Source organism: Vicugna pacos, chromosome 7 (assembly GCF_048564905.1).
Source record: "Vicugna pacos chromosome 7, VicPac4, whole genome shotgun sequence".
Taxonomy (NCBI): domain Eukaryota; kingdom Metazoa; phylum Chordata; class Mammalia; order Artiodactyla; family Camelidae; genus Vicugna; species Vicugna pacos.
Genome location: NC_132993.1, coordinates 6,762,156 through 6,788,236, shown reverse-complemented (window position 1 = coordinate 6,788,236; position 26,081 = coordinate 6,762,156). Strand labels below are relative to the sequence as shown.

The window sequence follows — 26,081 nt, the reverse complement described above, 5'->3', positions numbered from 1 at the left end:
TCAACCTGCCACCATCCAGGAGCCAAGCTCATAACTGCGCTGGTTTTAAGATGCAGTATTAAGCTTTTGTACCAAGAAGAAATAGGACTTCAAGGATAGCACCAAAGCGGCATCTCCTCGTTGTGACCTAGAGACCAGTTTGGGTGACCCTGTGTCCACATCTCTGGCTCCAGACTCCTTTATTTTCCTCTTTCGGCTTCAGCCATCCCGGGACAGTACCCTGCCAAGTGGTGAATGACTCCTCTCAGACAGTATCATTCTGTCAGCATTTTCCACACCTAAGCACAGCAATGCCTAGAAACGTGTTGGAAGTCGAAGAGTCTCATGATACAAGCCCCAGAATCAAGATGTACAGGCTTCAGAGCCAAAAAGCCTAGGAGGGAATTACAGCCTCTTACTAGCTGTGTAACACTGGGCAAGTCAACTTTCTTGGTCTCCGTCTCCTCACCTGTAAAGTGGGGATGGTAAAAATATTTATCTCTGAGAGTGAAGACAAAAATGCAAAGATTGAAACAGTACCTGGCACTGCTAGCATTCAATTAATATTAGTTTCTGAAATAGCTAAGTTTTATCAGGCTTGCCCTGCCGCCATAGCCTTCGGATTATGTTCAGACCCCCTGGCATCATCCCCATCACAGAACAAGTCTCAATTAGACACATATGAGGGCCCTCCACTACTAGAAACCCAGTATGTCCTCAGTCTCTATTTTGAAGTTTTCTTCCAGTTTAAATATTTTGGATTCACATATTCTGCATGTCCTCTACTCTGAGGGCGTAAGAAATTCATCAAGTGATAATGAACTGAAAAAAAGAATCCATCCTGTTGAATGATGCTGTGAATGAGAACTCGTGAGCATTATCTGAAAGGCCTCCTCCAAAGCCCAGCTCTCTGAGTGCGGATAAAGGTTTTCATATATGCTGTCTAATATCTGGCTGACAGAGCCATCCCTGGTCCATACTTGTCAGTCACGCAGCTCTGCACTAAGTAATGTGGTCCCACATCTTTTAACTCCCTCCACCACTGAGGCATCTGGGCCATTCTGAGGCCGTCAGCCTAACCAGATAACTGGGGTTTTATTTTACACACCTGTACTGACACCATGGGGATTTTCTGTGGGTTCAAGTTGACAGTCAAGACCTAAGAGACAATGGTCACATACAGAACACAGCATCTGCCGCTCGAGGAGGCCCAGCCCGTCCCAGTCCATAGCTGCTCTTGCCCCCTCACCTACACAGGCCAGGAGTGACTGCCGTGGAGAAGAGCCAAGGGTCACCTGGACACAGAGGTCGCAGCTCTGTTTCCCACCAATCTGTTACGCCAGCCTGTCGTGGGTTCCCTGCCTCCATGCCAGCTCCCAGCTCCCCGCAATCCAGCCACAGCCCCCACAGCAGACAAGAGAAAGAAAATCCCCGTCCCAATCCTGAACCTCTCAAGGAAACTGTGCATTTAAGAGAATGGAGTTCAAGGTCATTCTCTCAGACAGGCCTGGACTGGCCCACGCTTAACGTTGACCCTTCACTATTAGTCAGCTCAGGCTGCTGTAACAAACATCATAGATGGGGAAGCTTAACCCACAGAAATCCATTTCTCATAGTTTTGGAGGCTGGACGTCCAGGATCAGGGTGCCGGCAGGGCTGGTTTCTCCTAAGTTCTCTCTCCTTGGCTTGCAGACCAGTTCCTTCATACTGTGTCCTCACGTGGCCATTCTCCTGTGTGCACACATCCCTGGCATCTCTTCCTCTCCTTACAAAGGACATCAGTCATATAGGATTAGGGTCCCACCCCTATGACCTCATTTAATCTTAATTACCTCTTTAAAGGTCCTTTCTCCAAATACAGTCACACAGTTAGAGCTTCAACATACGAATTTGGGGGTGTCACAGTGCATTCCATTACACTCATGCTACCTCTGGTATCATATTTGTGTACACTCATCTTAGCCATATTTAATTTCCAACTTTGTGCTTCTGTAGAATTTTGTTTGTACTGAATAATGGTAATAATAGTAATGAACAGCTACCATTAACTGAGCATTAGTACGGAGGGGGTTTTATCACCTGTTATTCATATGATCCTGCAAAGTGCGTGTTTTTATGCCAGTTTCATGTGTAAAAAGCCCAAGTCCCCAGGAGGAGCTGGGAAGACCAGGGCAGGAGCAGCAAAGCCGGCTCACGGAAGCAGATCTTTGTGGCCACAGTGCAGGCTCCCCTATGTCAGGCTGTGCCTGCTCCACAGTGTGGCTGTTTGTGATTCTATTTCTGTTAACCTGTGGGCAAGAAGTACGTCTCCTCCATCTTTTTAGGAGTGCCTTTCTTTGCGCCTTATGCACGTGACCCGATTGGTGGCTTTGCTCTTCTGAGTATCTGGAGGCAGCCCCCCATCCCCCGCCAGGCGGGCAGTGCCCCTTGCCTTTATCTCCCCAGGGATGTGCATGTGGATACTCTGTCGGTTTCTCAGTGGTGCGGGGAGTGGGAGGAGTCTATCCCAAGGGCTCTGTTTGAAATCAGAACCTGCTCCCCACCCCACCCCCACTCCCAATCCCACTGAACCCAGGCTGACTCCTAACACTTGATATACTTAACTTACTTATTGAGTTTATTGTTAAATTTTTCTCTCCCTCGGCAAGAATGTAAGCTCTACAAAAGCAAAACCTTTTGTGTGTTTTCCCTTCTAGTACCTTCTCAACCTCCAGACAAGGCCTGGCTCATAGTAGCCATGAAATAAATACTTACAAATGGATAAATTAGATTCCACGCGTGTGAGCTTTGGTGCGATTGCTTTCTGTGGTGAATGAGTGGCCAGTCTCTCTGGACACAGGGACTCTGGAACCCAACTTAGTTCCTTAGAAAACTATTCAGCTCCAAGTGTGAGGACAGCGTGTTTTTTTAGAATTCCTTGTGATCATTATTTTCACCCTTTTTGTTTAATTTAATACCTGATTATTTTGCCCCAATCTTCTGTGCCTTTGATGGTTGTATTATTCATTATGGGTAGTTACAGCATTTTCATAATTAACCTTTAATTGCAATACTTGAATAGCATTTCACATGAAAAATGATTTACAAATTAAACCCACGCCTCACCTTGGGTAATTATCACCGGTCTGACTAATGTGTGGGAAGCCCTTGCATGGCAGGGGGCTCTCTCCAATGACAATGTGTTGATTTTCTAATTAACGAAGGTTAAGTAGCATTTTTGCTTGCAGACCTACTATTTCAATTTATGACATTTGTCACTAAGAAAGATTTCTATAGAGCACAGAAGCTGAACTCAAATAATGATCACTGGTTCTAGTGCATTAGCATCTTTTGCATAATATATAATGACCATTTTACTGATCTACTGACTAGATCAGTAAAAGTACTTTCCACTGGCCCATTCAGTAAATCAGGGACCATCTTAAAAAAGAGTGTAATTTATTTGGTTTTCCTTTATATAGAGAGAAATGGCATTCCAGTTACCTTTATCAATTAAGCAGAGGGAGAACAAACCTTTGTTTAATGAATGCAAAAAATGCAAATTAGACTACAGTCATATGTTATGGTCAGTTAGGGGAAGGAGGGGGAAAAGATTAGATAGCAGGGCAAAGAGGGGAAAGAAAGCAAGAAGAAATGTAGGAGAAACTGAGAGTAATTTGCTGATATCTGGAGAGGGAGACACGTGAGCCCAGAGGGAGAGGTTGTACATCGTGGACCAAAGTAATTTAGAGCTGGAAGGACCAGAGACATCGAGTTCAGCCTCTTTTTAATGGGTAGCGAAAACTGATGCTGTGAGAGAGGAAGCGATCTGGTGAAAGCCACAAAACTAACCAAAAGCAGTCGACAGTCCTGATGGGGAGAGACACAAACACAAAGGCAGGAAGAGAGACTGACAGGTGCAGAAGCTCAGAAAGAACAAGACCAGAAAGAATCAAAGACCGAGAGGCAGAGAGACAGAAAAAACTGAACGAGGGCTTGTGTACACGCATAATGAAGCAGACATGCACATATCTAAATCTTTACCTCAATGATATAATTGAAATACAGTCTAACCTGGGTGGACTCGCTCTGCCAGTTGACCCTTTTTAAATCTCCATGTTTTTTTTTTTCATATTAACATTTGCTTACAGAGACTTTTAAAAATCTCTTCAAATTCTCAACCATTGCTGAGACCCTTAAATATGAATTGTTTCCACATTAAAATACATTCCAAATAGATTACAGAATAAACTGTTAAAAGAAGTAAAATGATGAAAGTTCTAAAAGAAAAGATAATTGAATAATTGTATTATTTTGGATTAGAGAAGGTCTTTATAAGCCTAATACCAAAGGCAGAAATCATAAAAATAAGACGGATAGATGTGACTGCGGAAACATGGAAACCTTTCATAGGGAAAAAGAAACATTAGATGCAAATTAGCAAACTCAAACTAGAAGGATGTGGTTGCCAAATTTATAACAAAGAATTAAAGCCCCAAATATTGTTATCAGTCAATAAGAAATATATTCTCACTTATTCCCCCCAAAAAGCAAAGGACATGAAGAAACAAAAAATAAGACTGAGGAACACATTAAAAAGTACTCAACTCAGTGTTTGAAGAAATGCAAATGAAAACAGTGAACTCTTTTTTCCCCCAGCCTATAAATTCAAAAGGATCCTGGCTAGAATTAGAATTGGTGGGGAGAAGGCAGGATTCTTGTACCTCACTGGTGCTTACTGATGAAATACAAATTGATAAAATCTTCTTAGAGGAAAATGTATTGCAAATGACTTTAAAATGTATATGCCTGTGTACCCAGCAATTTCTCTTCTAAGAATTAGTTCTAAGGAAAAACTGGACAAGTATGTAAAGGTTTTTACAAGGACATTTATTATAGTATCATATAAAATGAGAATTGGAATATGCTTTAAAGTTCAATATTAGTGGAATGACAAAATAAGTTACAGTGCATCACACGATGGGGTGCTATGCAGATGTGAAACAAGACATTCTGGTTGAAGATTTATTGCTGGGAAAATGTTTTATGATATGTTAAGTGCAAAAAGCAAATTTCAAAGCAATCCGACGTTTTCCTTTGTTTGATTTCTGTACACATATGTATGTGCATAGATAAAAACAGAAGCTCTTTGCTAAAAGTAAAAGTAGTTCTGTCTGAGTGGCATTACAGATTCTCTTTTTCATTTTGCTTATTAGTACGTTTATGGTTTCCACCATGAAAAACTACTAGATTTGTCATCAGGGGAAAGGAGAGGGTGACATCTAAAAACAACAGTTTAAAAATTTCAGCATATTTTGATAGGATATAATTGTCTTAACTGACTAATGATGAAAATTTAAATGACGAGGCATTTATTGAACAAATGGCCCTTTGAAAAGCCCTTATTACAAGGACAAAAGCCATAGTTGCTAAAAGGATAGAAGCCAAATTGAAATTTTAACACACAAAGAGTGATTAATGGATTGAAATTTTTCCAAATCACAGCAAAGGCCCCAATTCTCTTCAGCCCAGAGGTGTACAGCGGTGCCGATGAGCAGCTTGCAAAATGGGAACTCTGTCAGAATGGTTGCTTTTAATAACTTCTTTTGCCATCTACTAGCCCGTAGCTTTGATCAAAAAGGGCACTGGACTCCCTTCAGTTAGTCCTCTATTGAAATATTTTATTTACAATATAGTAATCCCTGGGGAATCATCATTCACGTCGATGTACCCAGTGAAAGAACTGCATGTCTTGGGTTTATAGAGGCAATAGAGTGATGATTTGTTTTTCATGGCTAAGGATTCACAGGCATAAGCAAATGCTGCTCCATCTCTGCAGCTAAAGCCTTTGACCCACCAGCCTGGACTGATGAGTCTTCTACATCACATCCTTCTTCTCAGAATACTAGAATAAGGGATCAGAATCAATCCCCAGCCTGCAACCTTACCCAGAGTCTGCCGTCCTATTGACCACGTCCCCTTTAAAATATCCAAACCTGTACATCAAAAACACGTACGTCTGTAGGACCCCAGACCCTGAAGCTCTTCTGTATCAGGCATCAACACAGAACAGAGTTTTAAGACCATAGGCACAAGAATAAGACAGATCTGACACTGCTTTGGCACTTTGGAGTTATGAATCCTTGAGGAAACTCAATTTCTCTAAGCCTCAGTTTCCTTATCTGTACAATGGGGGTAAGTTAACAATGCCTCCCCCGCCGGGCAGTTGTGAGAATTGGGTGGATATCACATGTAAGGTGTTTGGCAGAGTGCCTACTAAATAGTCCTCAATAAAAGAGTTACTTTTACTTTTTGACAGTATTTTTTCTAAACTCCCATCAGACAGTTCTTTTAATAATTTTAACTACTATTCATTTTATTTAATTTCCAGAAAAGTTGTTACTCTAAAATATAGCCACATATATAGACTTGAGTTCCTCCTTTCGTACCAGCTGCTTAAAAAAAATCATAGAAAATGTTATTATAGATACAACCCACTTGTGACGTAATTCTCCAGTGAATCCTTTGAAATTTGTTAGGAATATTTTAATACTTTCATGCTCATGACCCTCCGTCTAACTTTGTAACTTACTCAGAAAATCACGGTGAACTTGTTCTTTGTGTTAAAAGTCTTGAAATGGTATTTAGACAAAGGCAATGAAATCTAAACTGACCTGGTAATAACCGTGGTGTAGCTGACTTCTGTGTAAATTTATCAATTCCAATTTCCAGCCACCCCAGACAAGAAGCCCTGGGAACCCTTAATATGAACTTCAAAACAAAGAGTTTCCTAAAACAAGAACCAGGACTTAAAATCACATTCCAAATGAATGTGTGTCTTCTGACTAACTGACTTGTTAACTTTGATAATATGTGCATGTCTGCCTTTTCGTATTTCTTCCGCTACACAAGGCTGTGGAACCGAATGCTGTGAGATTAAAAAATAAAGATCTTCGAGATTTCTGTAGGAAACCCGATTAGACTTCCAAAGCAGCTTGTATAATTTTTGTGTGTCTCCAAATAGTTTAGTTTAGTTTATTTCTGTAGCAAATATATTGCTTCTCAGAAGACAGCCTTCTTTAACCAGGCAGTATAGCCTGAGGGAGAAAAGATGCAAGCTTTCCTATCAGGCAGGACCAGCTTGGAAGTGAGAAGGCTAGATGCCCTTGGCGGTCTCGTCTCCCACCGCAGTGGTCCAGAGGTGTGATGAATGAAACAGAAGCCAGAGCAGAGGTTATTCTGTCTGAGCTCCATCCCTTCTGTCTTCCCAGGTGGTGCCGGAGGCCAGCAGGGCTTTCTGGGCTGCATCCGCTCCCTGAGGATGAATGGGGTGACACTGGACCTGGAGGAAAGAGCAAAGGTCACGTCCGGGTTCAAATCTGGGTGCTCAGGCCACTGCACCAGCTATGGGGCGAACTGTGAGAATGGAGGCAAATGCATAGAGAAGTACCATGGATATTCCTGCGATTGCTCCCACACAGCGTATGATGGGACATTTTGCAACAAAGGTAAGTCGGAACCAGTTTCCAGAGCCACTTTTCACGTGTTTGAAGCCCAAATCATCTGTTTAATGATTTTCCAGCTGTCCCCAAGGATACCTCATTCTGAGGGTAAGGTGTTCAGAATTCTCCCAGCTTAGTCAGGAGGTTTCCTAAACCATTGCCTAATCTTTGTTTTTCATTAAGATGAGGAAGCTCTGAGTGTGGTGCAGAACTTCCCCCAGATTCCAGCAAACTTTGCAATAACTGGAACATTACAAAGCAAATAGCCATATCATGCCTTCATGGTGAGGGACAAAGTAAGTGGCAATTGAAAGGGGGCTCAGGCCTGACCCTCCCCCTCAGGGGCATCAGAGGGGGCCAGCACCCCATCTGGGACTGATGGATCACTGCAGTGACTCAGTCCACGCTGCCCGGTGGTCTTCATGCCCTCTCCCTCCCTCCCTCAGCTGCTAAGAGACTAGATTCAAGCTGGACTCACGATGAAAGCCCCTCTGCCCAGCTATTGTCATTGTCTTCCTTATTGCTCTTTCACAGGACGCCTTTAGGGTGGTTCTCAGCCTCCACTAAGCTGCAGGAGCACTGAGATACCACATCTAACCAGTCAGCTGATAGCATCTGTTATCGCTGCATTATTTCAGTCTTGAATGATCCCTAATACATTCTGCAGAGCCAATCAGCTGACTCCGGGAGCCCAACACATATGCATGTTGTCACTCGGGATACACTCTGTGATTTTGCGTGACCAGAAGAAATTCACTCAACTGGACTGTGGCTTCACATCCCACTTGTAAACAAGAAGGATAGAGAGAGGAGAGCTGGCAGTCTTCTTGAGCTACAATTGAAGTGCGCGTAAATCACTCTTCTCTTTCTAAATGAATGTATAGCATTTGGGTAAAGTTTCCTGTAAACAGTTGGTACATCTTTTTATAAGAAGCTTTACATAAGTAGCCTATTCATACTCTCATGAATACATGGAGGGTTGTTTATGCTGCCATTATTCACACAAGATGCCACCCAGAAGGAGGAATTGTTCCATAACATTCTCTGTACATCCAGGCTACTGTCTGGCAGCGCTATACTAAGAGCATACAAATTAGGTCAGGCAGGGTTTGAGGAATGAGCATGAGACAACGACAAAGGTGGGAGGGAACCCACTGCTGAATAATCCCACAGCACATTAACACCGCTATTACAGAGCATTCCTCTGCTCGCAGCAGCATGGTTCCATGGTTTTCCGGTGGCACACAATGGGATGGGTTTTTGGAACACATTAGTTTTGCACTTGTAGAAATGACAGTCTTGCAATTACCATTCATTGTGCTTGATGCTAATTTAGTGCAGTCATTCCATTGCCAAAGTGGTGTCTGAATGCAATCAAGTAAGCTCTAATGCTTGAGAGATCCCACTGCATGAGTACCCATTTAAAGGAGATCATGAGCTCCTTACTCTGGGAGACTTAGGTTATGTACAGTGGCTCATACACAACCTCTGGGGGTTAACAGGCAATGTTCACAAACAGAAGGGCAGGGGCATACACCCTTCAGCCTTGCGAATGTTTGAGATGGAGTCAAAGGAAGCCTGTGAGTTTCCTTTGACATTATTTCACAAGGTTTACACAAAATATCCCTAAATATTCTCTTAGTATCTGTTTAGCAGGATGAGTTCACATTTGTCTCAATTAGTGGCTTAAACCAAAAAAATTACAATTAGAAACTACAAATCATATTTGGAAAGTATTTGTGGGCATCCTCTGAGTCAAGACAAGTGTCCTTTTGACTTGGGGAAGATGAAGGTGGTGCTGATGAGAGCAGTCCGGGGAAGCTTCACCCGCACAAAGGCAAGCTCGTTCACCGCTGGGGTCTCCCCTCTGAGCCGTCCAGCCAGCAGCCCCTCTGTTCCAGAGCAGCAACTCCTGTGACCACATCCTCCAGGTGGGCTGCAGCCAGACGACTCAGCCTCGAGAAAGAGCAGCCAGTGTCCTCCTCCAAAGAGTGAGATCATGAAAGTCGTCTGCAGGCCTTCCTTTGCTAGAATCGGTCTGTGCTTGTAGACACAGAAAAATGTCCACAATATTTTACTAAGTGAATGAACCAGGTCCCAACATACCATGCACAGCCTGCTTACATGTCCCTACAAAATCACACACACACGAGGAAAGCAAACCGTAAGAAAATACATCAAAACATTAATTGTCATTAATTGGGGAAGAGGGTGGAAACACCAGTATTTCTTTTCTTATCTTTTTGCCATTTTCTAATCTTTTACAGTAAGAAGTCACCTCTTTCATTTTTTCTCATGGTTACCTCTTTTAAGAGTCAGGGTTTTTACCCCTGGCATTCAAGGGTCAACTGTCTCTGGTTAGAAAATATCTGGTTATTAACCAGATCATTATACCGTCTTATCACACTATTTGGAATGAAGCAGCATCTCAGGTGAAAATAGCATACAATTAAATTACCGTTGAAAAATCCACCTCTTGACGTGTTTTACAGAGCACATTTTTCACAAGTGTTCAAAGTGATCGCTATTCAGATGGGCACTGGAGCAAGGACAGCTATGCTGGGGCCAAGTTGTATGAAAGTAACAAGGCTGGTATCACACTCGGCCGTGTGAGAGGCTCGCACTAGGGCGGGCGTGGGACCCGACGCAGGGCTCTGGCTCTGATGTTTCCTACTTACTTTCCCACTTTCTCTTTCTTTTGCTTCAGAGAGAAAGATACCTGGTTGCATTGGTAAATCAAAAATGCTCCTTTGCTCTGTAGATGATGCATTTACAGTCAGTCCCGCTACCAGCTGAGTGTACATCTGAGAAGCTACTTTCTGCCCTTCTCTCATCTTTTATCAAAAACTTCTCCCCGAGAAGTTTTTTTTTTTTTTCCAATGGATCTCTAAAGATCTGATTGTCACTTAAGGTGTTTGCTCTCCCAGGGAAGAGCTATTCAATAGGAATGCTGACTGGGGAGAAGTTTAGGTTTTAGAGAGAGCATGAGGGCCTCCTGGAGACTCACTCTATAACTGGACCTTTTAGCCAGTCACTGCACAGGTCTACAGCTAACCGAGCAGCATCCCATCTTCTCAGAATGTCCACCAGCCAGCAGTCATTTAACTCAGCTGGGACAGCTCGTTCCATGGCACAGTTCCTTGGCAGCCCATTGGCTGAGGCTGTGGACGCCTCTGGGAGCAGGGCAACACCCCTGCATAGAAGGCATAGCTGTGGGTCTGGCATCCCCAAGGTTAGTGGGGACCCCTACTGGGGACCAAATGGGTCGTTGCCTGGACATGCCAAAGGTAGTTTTCTCTAATTAGACCTATTCCTTCTTGGATAGTGAGACCTAGAAACACATTTTGACCGTCAACCTCATTTTTATTTCTAACTAGAAGTTAACGTAATTAGAAGCAAACTCCCTCTGTGTCTCCTCTGTGTTTTCAAGCAAAAGGTAAGATAACAGACCTATAGTGGCTACAGCAGTTTCTGTGTTAAATGTTTGTAGCTGAGCACAGTTACAGATTGAATAGTGCCCCTCTCCTCCAAATTCGTGTCCACCCAGAACCTCAGAATGTGACCTTGTTTGGAAATAGGTTCTTTACAGATGTAATCAAGTTACGATGAGGTGATGCTGGATTAAGGTGGGCCCTGAATCCAATGGAGTGTCCTTACAAGAAGAGGGGAGGACACAGAGAGACACAGAGAGAAGAAGACCATGTGGGGATGGAGGCAGGGATTGGAGAGAAGCTGCCACAAGCCAGGGAACACTTGGGGCCCCCAGAAGCTGGAAGAGGCAAGGAAGGAGCCTTCAGAGCGAGTGTGGCCCTAGTGACACCTTGATCTTTGACTTGTAGCCACCGTAACTGTGAGAGAATATATTTCTGCTGTTTAGGCCACGCAGTTTCTGGTACTTTGTTATGGCTGCCCCAGGAAGTCAATGCAAGTGCTAATAAACACCTGCAGTGTTTCATTCCTGCATTTAACAACGGTGACAGCTGACATTTATTGAGAACTTATGATGGGTCAGACAGTGCGCCAAGGTCTTTAATTATGTTAGCATCCCCTGATACTCATGACAGCCCTACGTAGGTACTGTCATCCTTGTCCCTGTTTACAGAGAAGGCAATTTAGGCACGAGTGGGTTTAGTCACTTGCCCAAGGTTCACATACCAGCAAGTAGCAGGACTGGGGTTTACACGCAGTCAGTTCGACTCCAAGCTCGTGTTCTTCACCACCTCTGGGTGTGCCTGCTTCTCACCAAGGCCTTCCTGCAGGTTCACACTAAACTAAAAACAGAAGCCCTAGTCTTAGGGCTTTTTAGTAAATTGTGGTTCAGCAGCAAATCAGAATGTTCTTAGATGTAGAATTTATCATAAGAAAAAAATAGAATACAAGATCTGAATAAAAGAGTCCCCTTCTTTCTTACTCTCTCTGCCTCCCCACATTTAGATGTAAGCTGTGTTCATTTATTGATTTATTGATTTAACAGGCACTCGTTGAACACCTGACATGCCTGGGAGCCTTGACTGTATAGTTGCGCCAGTCTGTACTGAAAGTTTCTATGCATTTCAGTGGTTCATGTCTATAAAACCAGGGCCGTCGAGTGTATATGAAAGCGGGACATGTGGATTCACTGTAACCCAGGCTGCCTGTTCTTCATCAGAATTTCTTTATGAGCCAAGTTTGGCAAGAATTTATCATCAAGAGTCACAAAAATATCTCCTCCTCATCCACTTGTCTGCATTTCTTTTCCTATAAAATCTTTCATGTTAATCTGCCCAACCGGGACTGCAGCTGAAGAATACATGTCTTTCAATATTCTGAAATGATTTTCTGAGTTTAGGGAGTTCTCTTTTCTTCTCAAACATCCATTTGTTTGTCACTCGGACAATGTCCAAAATTAGAAGAGTCAGAGTGATGAGGATGGGCAGCAAGTGCAGTGTTACCATCACTCGCAGTCACGCAAATGCACAGCATGCTCACTGCGGTCCAGCTAAGTCTCCTGCTCTCCCTGTGAGTGTCATGACCTTGACCAACATTGTAGGATCTGTATTATCTACACAGAAGAAGCTGTTGATGGCTAACTGAAGTCCCTACGTAGAAAGTGAATGATAGAAGGAGATGTGGGTTTGAATCTAGCTTCCTCATTTGTGGGTTGTGTAAACTTGAGAAAATCGTTTAACTCCACTTGGCCTCATCGTCAGAAATACATGATAGCTGCTTCTTAATTCCACTGTGAGGATCACAGGGAACCAAGTGAAAACAAAAATTCCAAATAGAGAACCTGACACACATCAGTCAAGCAGCAGGTGTCACTTTTCATTCTCGGCACTCTTCCTTTTTTTGTTTGTTTGGGTTTTTGTTTTTACTTGAAATCATGTCATCCTTTAATCCTTTTCTAAAAGTTTTAAATGTCACGTGCCTACCTGGCATCATTTCAATCACCTCTGAGTTCTGGACGGCCACTCTGCTGCTTGGGGGGCAATGGCAGTATCATAAAATGTCAACTCTACACAATTGTGGTCACAGTCATATTATTCTGAAACTGAAAAGGTAGCCTCCAGAGCCTAAGCCCTGATGGACTGAGGAATATGCAGACTCTGAAGATGGGAAAGGAGGCAACAGCCACTGCAGCCCAGAGGGCATGCCCAGTAGTGCAGTTCCTGATACAAGATCTCCGTCCCCATCAAGAGCCAACATGGGTCACCTTAGCAACTGCTGCATCCCTTCCAAATGTGAAGCCCATCAGGGGACAGGAAAGCACTGAAAGAGATCAGGACTCTGTTTTGCTGAAAGGAGACCTAGACTCAAGTGCAAGTTGAACCTCCTGGAGAGAAGGGCTCTCCCCTCGTACCTCCTGGAGGAATGTTTCATGGTTGGCCGGGGAAGGTGGGTCTGCCCAGTGCACTTTGGAGATTGCCCAAACTCTGCTTCTCCAGGGCTCCAGGCACTGCATGAGAAGCAGAGTAAATCCATGAGCTTCCCTTGTAGAGTGGGTTTGAAGCCTTTTTGGGAAAATTAATTTTAAAAAGTATTATAAACAAGTTGGGGAGAGAGAAAAAGAGAAACATTGGAGTTATGCATCTTAGGATCTCCTCCTTATATGAAACTAGTGGCATCAATGGCCTTTTGCTCTCAGATCGACTTACCCAGTCTTAATCCCAGCCTGGAGGAGGACTTGACACCAGCAGGAAGAGGTGTTTTTCATGGCTTCTTTTTCATTTCCCGTTGGAACAGATTTTATCAGTTTGGATGAATGCCCGAAGGAACAAGAGTTGAATTCTTTTTCCTCTTCCTCTTAGAGTGTTATTCAAGAAAGGAAAATACTCCTTCTCTATTGTTTCTTAAATCCTCAGACCTTGGGATACAACTTCAAAGCATCAGAGAAACATGAAGATAATCTGCTTAAAACCTTCAAGAAAGGAAAAAAAGAAAAGAAAAAAAAGAAAAGTCAAGAAATACTTGTAGACAAAGGTCCATAAATACTTACGGATAAAAGAAAATACTTTTGACTTGATTCCAAAAGGTCAAAGCTGCAGAGATGGCTGACAGGTTTAGTGTCGGGGGACATGGCAGTCCAGTGTCTGGGGCAGTAAAAGAATTTACCAAAGACAAAGGAAAGTCTAAGAAACGAAGGAAAAGTTTAACAGATACACTGCTGTAGGCAACAGCAGGCACAGATGAGAGGTGTCTGTGTGGGTACCAAGAGTGAACGTTGTAGGGTATCTCATTAGGGAAGGGGTTGTGCAATCGAGGAGCAGGGGCTGGGTGTTCACCTCGGGCACAGGTACCTGATTGGTTACAAGTGAGGTAAGATCTGCCAGGTGCTGTTCTAAGTAATGGGGTTTATGAATCCAGTGAGAGCAGGATGTGTAGTGAGGCCCCTGTCCGCCCAGGGTGTTGTGAGACTAACTTGTTTCTAGGGACGGTTAGTTCTGCTAGGGCAAACGTTAGTCAAGGGAAAATGGTCTTTGTCTTCTCGTGAAAGAATGCAGGCACGTGGAGAGCTCCGGAGTGGGGGCTTGGGATTTTGGGGACTTCAAAGAGCACCAGCCAGCCCCACACTTGGGTGACTTAATTATGGAATGTTGTGGTTGTAAATAACATTCCTGGCCTGGGGTTTTCTTTGGGTTCCCAGGAATAAAGGAAACCCTAGTTAATTAGCTTTCATAGAGAAAAGGATTTAAAAATTCAGTGGTAAAAGCAAGCCCTTTGTAAATCACTAAACTTTGTAATAAAGGACAAAGTTTTGGACTTTGCTGTAGGTATAGGATAAATAACATTTTTTCAAGTTTGTGCCAATTTCTCATACCCACCAGGCTTTGGACCTTTTTGGACACATTTTTTATTCTCCTGTGTGTGTTGCTGAATGTTTTTATTCCTCATTCTTTAGCAATAATGAGGACTCTAAATAATACAAAGTCTATAAAAATAATACTGTGTCATTTCCTACAAATTAATCATGATTTCAGCCGAAACTCTATTCATTTCTTTTCTTCCATGAACCTAAAAGTATTCAGTCTAATAAATTTTCTGGAGGGTTTTGCTTTTAAATGACCCACGTTTTCAGCTCCCCTTATAAGCACGTCCATTCACCAGCATTCACGTTGCCCTTAACTGCTTCATCACGTCTTCAGGACATAAAGACCTGCCTTTAACATACAATTTCTCATCTCCATGACCTTTTTGTATGGTTCTCGTTGCCAACAGGCAGCTCTGGCCTTAGCAGTTGGGCTCATTCGAAGTATGCCTGGACTAGAAGAAATTCCCTTTCTTAAATGATCAAGCCTGAGGGGTTTTGAGCTGTTTCTAGTCTGCCCATCATATAGATACCCCCGGCTCTGAACTCATTCACATATTTTTACCTCCAACAATCTCAATTGACTGTAATAGTGGTTGATTTAGATAAATGGGTATTTTGCTTTTTTTTCTCTAGTTAAGACCAAACCCTAAGGAAGTGGAAATGATGAGGGCCAGCTGCTCTCTCTGAGCCATCCCTAGCTTGACATTTTAAATGTGTTTTCTCCATGTTCCCGTGAGGTCGGGGCACATAATACAGTGAAAGTTTAATTCAGCCTGACAATATTCTCTAGCTGATCTTCCAAGTGATCAGTCCACTAAATATAAGGTGGCTTCTAAAATGTTCAAGTTCTATAAGCCAAAATTCTCAGTGAAATTGAATCATTGGCAGTAACATTTAGCACATCGATGTTCTGGATGAATGAGGTAAGATCAAGTGGCTTGGTCATTAATAAGAATTTAATTTACTTGTGTGCACTGGGCACAAGTATAGTGAAATACTTGTACACCAATTGGCATTTGTCTTCAGGATCAGAGGTACCAGTAGTGTGAGCCCAAAATTCAAGAGGTGTTGCAGCTTCTTTGCCTCCGTCCGATCTTCAGTAGCACCTTTGTGGAGCTCAACAAGGCCTCAGTTAACATGCTGAGAATTGTAGAACCACGTATTGCACAGGGGCACCCAAACCCGAAGTCAGTAAAGGAATTGATGTACAAGCGTGGTTATGGCAAAATCAACAAGAAGGGAATCGCCCGGACAGATAACTCGTTGATTGCGCGATCTCTTGGTAAATACGGCAACATCTGTGTGGATCTGCTTTGTGAGATCGACGCTGTTGGAAAACAGAGAAGCAAACTACTTGCCATGGCCCTTCAGATTGTCTTCTCCACGAGGTAGAATGATGATAAAGACCATCCATTGTGTAGAAGGTGGAGATGCTGGCAACAGGGAAGACCAGATCTACAGGCTTATTAGGAGGATGAACTAAGGTATCTACCATGATTATTTTTGTAATCTGGTCAGTTAATAAACAATAACAGCTTTCAAACTGACCAATAAAAAGAAAAAAAAAATTCACCAAAAGCCTACTGTATGGGAAGTGGTGAATTGATAGTAAGGAGACCTGGATAAGAGAGATGAGACTTAGAGGGTAGAGGAGGTGGTAGACCAGCTGCAGTACAAAGGGAACGCGAGACGGAAAGTGCTGAGTGACACCTGGATATGGAACCAGCCCACCTGAAGGTGCTAATGGCAGAGCTGCTTTTAAAGTCCCATCCAAGGGCAGCAGGGCGGGTAGTGGTGGGTCGCACGGAATTCTGGGCCAGGACTTTGGTTAGGGGAGAGGACTCTTTAAAAAACATTTGTCATGAATGAATCTCAAGCTTGAAGATTCAAGAAGCCCTTTGAACATCAAGTATAACAAAAATAAATGCCACTTAAACATATATTACTAAAACCTAAAGAAAAAAATGTTTAGAACATTCCAATTTTTTTAAAAAAGCATTTTTCTTGAAATAATGTAATTGATATTCACAAGAAATACTCATTTGCTTTTAATATTACAAAAATAGGTTGCTTTGGAAAATTAATGGCAAACAAAATATTTTAGAATTTAGATCAGTTTAACTCTTTTTTTAACTTACTCTGCACTGGCCAATAATGTTTTGTGAAGCTTTGCTTTCTTTAGATTTTAATATGAAAAGACTAGGGAAATTTTAAAATGGGCCAAAGACTTTAACAGACACATCATCAAAGAAGTTATACAGATGACAAATCAGCGTATGAAAAGATGCTTCAAATCATTTTCTCAGGAAAATCCACATTAAAACAACAACAGTGCCACTACACACCTTTTAGAATGGCCAAAATCTGGAACACTGACAACAGCAAATACTGGTGAAGATGTGGAGCAACAGGAACTCTCATTCATTGTTGGTGGGAATGCAAAGTGGCCGAGCCCCTCTGGAAGACAGCTTGGCGGTTCTTACAAAACTAAACATACTCTGACTCTATAATCCAGCAATCCTTCTCCTTGGTGTTTTCCTAAAGGAGTTGAAAACTTATGTCCACACAAAAACCTGCACACGGATGTGTATAGACGCTTATTCATAGTAGCCAAAACTTGGCAGCAACCGAGATGTCCTCCAGTGGGTGAATGGATCAGTGAACTATTGTACATTGAGGCAGTGGAATAGTATTCAAAGTTAAAAAGAAATGAGCTGTCAAACCATGAAAAGACATGGAGGAAACTTCAGTGCACATTACTAAGTGAAAGAAGCTGATATGGAACTATATGATTCCAAACGTATGACATTTTGGAAAAGGCAAAACTATGGAGACAAGACAGTAAAATCATCAGTGGTTGCCAGGGGTTGGGTGCAGGTGAGGAGGAATGAGTAGGCAGAGCACAGAGAAACTACTCTGTATGGTACTATAATGATGTCATTACACATTTACCCAAACCCACAGAATGTACAACACAGAGAGTGATTATGATGTGTCAACATCTTCGACAAATCAACAACACGATTGTAACAACTGTACCAGCCTGGTGTGGGCTGTTGATGATGGAGAAAGCTATGCACCTACGGGGACAGAGTTTATGGGAAATCTCTGTATCTTTCTCTCAATTTTGCCGTAAATCTAAAACTACTCTTTAAATTTATTTATTTATTTATTTATTTATTTATTTATTTATTTATTTATTTAAAAAAGAATAGGGAATTTTTTCAGTTTTCCAAAATTTTATCATGCTCCCAGGTTTCTTCCTCACCCCTTCTTCCCAAGAGTTTTATATGTGCTTAATGGTACATCCTCTCTTTATTTCTGAAGATACCACTTCAAAGATAGATCAATAAATAGATAGGTAGGTAACAGTTTATCCTTGCTTTTCTGTTAACAGAGGTCTTCTAAGAACTCTTTATTAACTTCATGTTCAAATTTTATTTTAATATTCTGTCCTGAAGTTCAGACTTAACTAATGCAAACTTGCTTCCTTAGACTTGGACAAATTTACCATTTACCATTCCGGGGGCCAGTTTACTTCCTGTGTTACTCCCCAAGGATTTGGGCCAAGTATTGCTTAGGAAGGGGCTCCCAATTCAAGCCCCTCTGTGAATCATGCTCTCTGCCACCCTCGCAGGTACTAAAATATTCTTTCAAATCTTCTGTTCCTTCCAACCCCGTCCCTATGAGCAGCAACACAGCCAACATTATTCTCAACTGATTTTATTTTTTAGAAAAAGGAATTTGTACCTTTTGAGTTTGAGTTTTCGTCTTTGAAGAGAGAAAACTAATATTACTTAGAACAGTGGAGCAAGAATACCTTGAATTCCAATTTCAACATTATTGAAAACAAAATTGAACAATCATGCAACTCTCCTGGCATTCAGTTTCTTTATAACTTGCACTAATTATGTAAAATGTATTACTCACATGATTGAGAGGATCCAATGAACTGATGTATGTGTAAGTACTTTGAAGAGCATTAATGTTATGAAAATGCAAATTGTTACTAAGGTTATTACTAAGTCAGTGGTCCTCAGTTGAGGGTCACTTTAGAGAGAGGACTGCGAGGTGTAATACGTTGCCATTCAGAAGCCAGCGGGAAACTCTGCACAGAACTTTTCTGTCCACATTGGTGCCCTAACTGGCAGCAGAAAGCCGTCCATCCCACCTGGTTAGATCCAGGCTTGCCTGGGTCTCTGTACCGCAGAGATGTGCATTATCCGGGAGCTAAAAGATGACAACGTTCAGCAAGACATTAGACCTCAGAGTTTCCCTGCTCCCTGGCCTGCAGAGCTGCATTCATAGTCAGCCCAACACTTGCATGTCATGACCCTGATTAAATCCCTGTGTGTATCACAGAATTGTCACGAATCCTTTGACCTGGAACACCATGAAAGCAGCAGATACACTTGAGATGAAATAAGAATGGATTCTGGAACATTGGGGTTATTATTGAGGTCTTCAGAAAGGAATATGGGTTCCTTGAATACAGAGTTTCAAACATAAAAACTAACTGCCATATTGTAGAAGCCTCATCTAAAATTTTCGCCGTATCCCCAGTGATTGTCTCTCTACCCCCTTATTAAGGATGACACTTTCAGTTGAGATTTATGAGTCCAGGTGTTTCTCATACTTAAGCCAAATGTAACCCAAATATTTGCACAAGTCCATTGCTAGTCACTTCCTAGAATCAAAGATTAAAAAGGTTATCAGTGAGATACTTTCTAAAGCTTTGCTATTAGAGTAATCTGATTTAAATCCCTTTTGAGTAGGTCTATTTTATCCTGCTGGCTTTTGTAATTCCTCAATAAATGTCTCTTGTAATGGAATCCTGTATATTTGGTTAAAAATATAAATTAAGTCATGTAAATTAAATTAAAACAGTAGACCAAGCTATAAATTTCAAATAAGCTTATCGGCCCCCCTCTCTCAAATAAGCAGAAATGTTATCTTATGTGACTGTGCACAGTATGTTACTGACTCATAAACCACATGTGGTTATTGCAGTTCTTCATAACTTCTTTAAAAATATCAAGGACTATTTCAAAAAGTTTTCTTCCTATTACCATAATGAATTTATCATTATTCAGACTTTCAACTTTTACCCTAACATTCAAATGTCATTGGGTGACTTATGTCAACACTTCTCCAGTTTCTCAAATTGTTAAGAGATTGTGAAGCGCCTTTTGTCACAAAATCAAAGTCTCTCAGGGTTGAAAAGGATATTGCATTTATTCATATTCAACTGACATTTTATTGAACATCTCTTCTGCCAGGCAGTGAACTAAGCATTCACATGTCTTTATGGAATCATCACGGCAGTTCTGAGCCGTGGGTATTAGCACTCCTATGTGAAAATGAAGAAACTGAGGCCTCTAGAGATTGTTGATTATCCGGAGTCCCTTGGCAAGGAAACGACAGATTGGGGTTGGAACCGTAGGACCCCGACCCCAAGCGAGATGTTTTCTCCTTCACATGTGACAGCACAGGACTCTCCGTATGACACACCCGCTGGATGGGATCCCGGCCATGCTTGGTGGAGGAGGCAGGTCGCTCCCTATCTGGACACTTCTGACAGCTAGGAAGTTCGCTCTTACCCTGCACCACCCTCTCTATCAAAGATGCAGACCGTCTTCATGGAGAAACGGTGGATGTCAGGCTGTGGGTTCAAATCCCTATGCCTTTAAGAACTCAGAGCATGCACGTACCTTCAAAATTCCCAGCTCCCAGGAGGACAAATACAGGCATCTCGCCTAAAGCCTTGAAATACTCAGAACTTTCAATAACATGAAGTTTACAAAAATCACACCCTTTATTTTCCCCACATACTGACTTCATGATTTCAGCTGAAAATCTGTGCACTTCTTTTCTTTCATGAATCTCAGAGGAACCAGTCTGAAAAACTGTCCGGAGGGTTTTGCTTGTAAATGACTCACGTTTTGGCTCCCCTGCAAGGAGGTCCATTCACCAGCGTCCTCACGGCACTTCAGCCCACCTCAGCCTTCTCTGGGTAGTTGTCCTGTATGTAATGGCAAGTGACTGAGTTCCAGAGACGGTAGGAAATGCATCCTGCCCAGCTGTCCCTCTTATGTCACACCACCCTGATAGCGAAGTGTGGGCCCGAGTCCCAAAGGAGCTGAGTAAGTGTCCCCTCTTTCTTTGCCTTCCTTCCTGAGGCTCTCTCTGCGTGGCTGATTGAGGAAACACACACAGCACACACACAGACACACTCAGATACACACACAGACACACACAGCACAGAGAAACAGAGGCAGAGTTGTACTGGGCCTCTCGACTTTAAACTGTAAACCTCAGAAAACAAGACATTTCTTTGTATTTTTAGGGCACCACCCACATACCATAGCCATGATTTTGTGTTAATAGCAGATCAGACCTTTCTTTCCAAATATATAAGGCGAGGAATGAAACAGGGACATGGAGAGTCTGACCAAATAAATTCTGACATGAGATACCACTCCAGATTGCTTTATAACAAAGAAGGTGATTTGCAGGGTAAATACAGGCCAGGCTCTCTGAGTTTTCCTACTGATGAAATTCATGCTTCGAATTACTGATTGATGGCTGCCGAAGGGTTGCAGTATCTCTGTTCTAGTCTGGAGGCAGCGCTGTAAGTAATGCGTTTCTGATGACTGAAAAAAATTCCAAAAAAAAAAAAAAGGAAATTACCAAAGTAAATCTCTATGTCCATCCATTTTTATAAGGAAATAAGAGGGCAGACACTTTGGTTAGCTACAGCTCAGGGCTGAGCATCAGTTAAGGAGAGGAATTCAGCCCGCGGCTGTGAGCTTTTAGCCTTGGTGCAGCCCAGGCACCTGCATTACGGCTGCACAGTGAGGCTCTGATCGTAACATGAGCTTTCCTTGCTCTGGCGAAAGGATAATACAGAAATTATGAAACAAATGAAATATTTATCTGCTGGACAAGGGTGCAGTAACTCATGAGCCAGGACATAGCTGGCTGGCATGCTAGATAGAATCTAGAGGAGGTGTTTTAGTTCGTTCCAACTGCTGTAACAAAGGATCATAGACGGGGCGGCTTATAAACAGCTGAAATTTATTTCCACAGTTCTGGGAACCGAAGTCCGGGATCAAGGTACCTGTGTCTTCAGCTGAGTGTTCTCTTCTTGATCATAGACTTCTCTGTGTATTTTCACGTGGCAGAAGGGACAGGGGAGCTCAGTGGGGTCTCTTTAATAAGGGCGCTAGTCCCATTCATGAGGGTGCCACCCTCATGACCTAATCACCACCCAAAGGCCACACTTTCTAACGCCACCACTTTGGGCATCGGGATTCCAACATGTGAATTTGGGGAAGGCGTGGAGTGCGGCACAAACACGCAGGCCACAGCAGTTGGCATCCTCTTTTATAAAGCAAGCCTGCAAGTACGCATCTGCCGCTGCCCAGTTTCCCCACTTCCTGTCGCTGACCTCACCTCACTCCAGCACACGCACACACACATGTTGCTAAAGTTGCTCACCGTCATTACTTTGGATGAAATAGTTGATATTGTTTAACATTAAACTTCTAGAGCATCTGTGAGTTTAAAGGGAGACGTTGTGGAAGAGCAGGAATAGTTTAAGGAATGTACTTGGAGAATAGCCTCTCTCCACCCAAAATGGTTTCCTTTGAGCTGCCTGACTTGCTCACTTTCTTTCCTGTGGCCCGATCTCTACTCATTAGAGCATCATTCGAATTAGCAAGAGTGGGTCTGGGAGGAAGGCGAGGCTGTTTCTCTTTGGCACATAATTGTGGATTTAGTCTACGGAGCCAGGTGTAATTTAGGAGTGAGGAAGACACTGGATAAGCTTTGAGGAGGTGATTAAGGTGACTTCTGTGAGGACAGAGACTTGAGAAGTTGTAGTGAGAGATGCAAGGAGCAGAGTAGGTGGAAGGAGGTAAAGATGCCCCTTTCTTTCATGGTTTTGCCGGAGGCCAGCCCTGCCCGGGCAGAGACAGAGGAAACATCCTTCTTCCGACGGTTTCCTTGCTACTAAGATTCAGAATTGAGGCTAATCGTATTACTGCCATAATTTAGTTACATTGCCAATAATCTTTAGTTATTGATCCATGTTAGAATATTTTCCTGTAGGAAAATGTATTCCAAGTTCCTGAGATCAATGTATATTATTATAATGTACATAGTATTAGCATATATAGTGTAAGCATTTTTCCTTGAAGCCACTTGGTCTTCACACCCATCATTTAAAACACTGCTTAGTATTCCATCCGGTGGATTTGCCAGCATTTATTTAACCTAAGTGTCTCACAATAAGGAAGTGGCAATTTGTATTTTTGCTCTTGAAATTGTTTCCAGTTTTTTATGGTAAATAATACTGTGGTAAATGCCATTTCAGTATTTCACATTATTTACTTAGGATGGGTTGCCACATGTGGAGAGGCAGAGTTAAAGGAGCTGTTATGTTTATGACTTTCCATGTGTGGAGCCAGCCTAACTTCCCAAAGCACGGAGCCGGCGTGCAGGCAGTACACGAGGAAACCCGGGTCTCTGAACGCTGTCAGTAGCGTTTTCTTTTTTCATTGTTGTGAAAACAGTAAGCCAGAAATGGCTCTGTATCATTTTAATTTGCACTTCGTTAATTACTGGAGAGCAAGACTTCAAAAGAAAGGTCTGGCAAGATCGATGTGTCTCTGAGAAAGGCCCATGCAGGGCTGACAGAGAGCTTGCAGGGGCCACGTTTGTACAGGTGGAGTCACTGTCCAGGTTCAAAAGTTCCCTTTGCTGGTGTCTCAGGGTGGACAGGGAGGGAGATTGCAGTTGACACTAACCAAGTTCATAAGAGACTGTGTGAAATGACCTGTTAGAGGTCAAGAGGTTATTATTTATCAAAATGTCACCTGCATGCGTATTCTGTTAACCCAAGTGCTCAAGAAACCTGTCCTAGAGAAACACTAGTGTTAGAGGAGCTGTGATTAGAGGAACTAGTATCAGAGGACTGCTGTGTTCGCAAGAACAGGCATCGCCACTGGTTTCTGTGTGATAATGTAGGGGAAAACTAAATGTCCGTCAGTACAGGAATGACTTGGTTATGGTACTTAAACGTTAGAAAGAGTGAGAGAGTCATATTTATTCGCATGAGAAAATGTCCATGATACACAGCTAAGCTTAAAAAGCAGAGTAGGTAACATTTGATTGTATTTGTGTTAAAAACCCATGCACTTCCTGGGCAAGCACCCTGCTTGGAAAGATTTCTGCAGTTCAGACAATTTCCAGTGATGATACACGGATGCCTGGTACTTTGTGTGAGCGTTTTGTCTGCAGGCATATTCGTCTGGTCTTCTTTTACCTAGAAAAGAAGGCAAATTCACTCCTTTTTGGCCATTAGTGTAAGCAATAACTCCTCCTCACTCCAAAATGCATGGACTATTCCAATTGTTGACATCTCTTATGGTGGTAAAGGGGAGCCCTGAGGGGGGAAAAAAGGATATACTGCACATTATAATATACATGTTATTACATGTATAATATACATATTATAACATAATATCATATACACCATGCAGACAATACACACACATCCCCATAGAATTGTTTTCAACATGAATGGAATCAGATTATTTACATAGCAAAGTATTCATGTAATCCTGCTTGTCTTTTTTATTGACGTATAGTCAGTTACAATGTGTTAATTTCTGGTGTACAGCATAATGTTTCAGTCATACATACATTTATTTTCATATTCCTTTTCATTATAGGTTACTATGAGATATTGAATATAGTTCCCTGTGCTATACAGAAGAAACTTGTTTTTTTATCTATTTTATGTATAGCAGTTAATATTTGCACATCTCAAACTCCCAGTTTATCCCCTCCCACCCCCGTTCCCCCTAGTAACCATAAGTTTGTTTCCTATGTCTGTGAGTCTGTTTCTGTTTTGTAGATAAGCTCATGAGTGTCCTGCCAGTCTTTTTAAAAAGATTTTGTAAACTGTTGGCACTGGTTACCTCCAGAGGTAGTGTGATGGGACAGTAAAATGCTAGAAATATTGTGCCATCTACAAATATTCATACACATTTCACTTTACATAAAAGTGTCCTTTTTTTCTACAATAAACGCGTGTGACTTTCGAAGGCAAAACTAAGATGGCGAGGTAAGCCCCGCTCTCAGAGGGTCCCCATTTCCTATTTCCTAAGGTAGAAAGGGCTTAGGCACTTCACCTTTGTCCTGTTACAGCGAACTACGGTAAAATTGTATGATTTTCTATTTCTTTTTTACCTGAATTTGATCCTTTTTTAATGAATTTCCAATTTATGCTCTTTGAGCACATTTATTTGCTGAGCTATTCATTCATTAAGATATTCATGACTTCAGTTCCACTTAAATGTGACAGATTGATCACACCTGTCTGATTTTGCTTCACTCTTTAAAAAAAAAATATGAGTCAACAGGAGTGAAGAGGATGGGAGAGGACAGCAACATTTAGAAGTTTCCCATGGATAGCACAGGAATTGAGGGAACGTTTTCATTCAGGCTTCCAGAATCCTGGCTGCAAATTCTGGAGAGAAAAACTGGAGGGTTCTTTTGTGGGACCAGAGGTCATCCCTGGAGCGAAGGGCGGCAGATACAAATGGACCGAACCTGCCACCTAGCTGTGAAGCCCGCCATGGACAAGGGTCCGGTCAAAACATAGAGCCTCACTCTCTCCTCTCACGACATCACCCATCATGTGATTCAAGCCTCAAATATGACAAACACCAAACAGAAGATTCAATGTAAACAAGGATGACACTGGGAGAACAAACGTTTTTGAAAAACTGTAGAAACCACCATTCATGTTCTCTATTGCAGTTCCATTTGCTGCATAACAAAGTGCTCCCAAAACGTGGCCGCCCCACGTGTGCTAGCATGGCTTCCTCCACCAGGGTGGACGGGGGCAGGCGGCTGCTTTCCTGGCTAATGATGGCTCCAGTGAGATTGGTCCAGTTTCCCAGGCAGGAGTCACACTGCCCTTTGCAACCTAGCCTCGGAGATCATGCACCATCATTTCTGCCGCATTCAGTTGGTTCGAGCAAGTCCCAAGGCTGCCCAGATTCTAGGGACGGGGAAGGAGAGCGATTGTGGCAGCCATGTTTAGAAAATGGATCAGAGAGAGAAAAGAAAGTACTGCATCCATGAAAAAGGAAGGGAAGTATGCAATTCAGAGTACAGAAATTCACCATTCTGAAAATTAAAATCTGATAGCAGAAGTATAAAAATAAAAGATGTAGAAGGTAAAAAAATCTACTACATCATACAGGGAAAAATGGAGCAAAAAAAAAAGAGAAATGAGAGAAAAGATAAGAATGATGACA

General features: G+C 42.3%; 1 protein-coding gene and 1 pseudogene across 6 annotated transcripts in view; both read left to right on the top strand.

The window, feature by feature from the left end:
- The window catches only part of CNTNAP2 (contactin associated protein 2), a 1,225,886-nt gene that overhangs the window by 1,032,898 nt on the left and 166,907 nt on the right, over positions 1 to 26,081 (top strand). For all 6 annotated transcript variants that reach the window (XR_012074163.1, XM_031674555.2, XM_072964285.1 and 3 more), the window contains one exon: positions 7,230 to 7,466. Coding sequence is in view for 5 of the 6 variants with exons in the window: in XM_031674555.2 (XP_031530415.2) it covers positions 7,230 to 7,466 (237 nt within the window). In the remaining variant the exon portion in view is untranslated. The remainder of the gene's footprint in view (positions 1 to 7,229; positions 7,467 to 26,081) is intronic.
- LOC102526159 (large ribosomal subunit protein uL30 pseudogene) lies at positions 15,654 to 16,374 on the top strand (annotated as a pseudogene).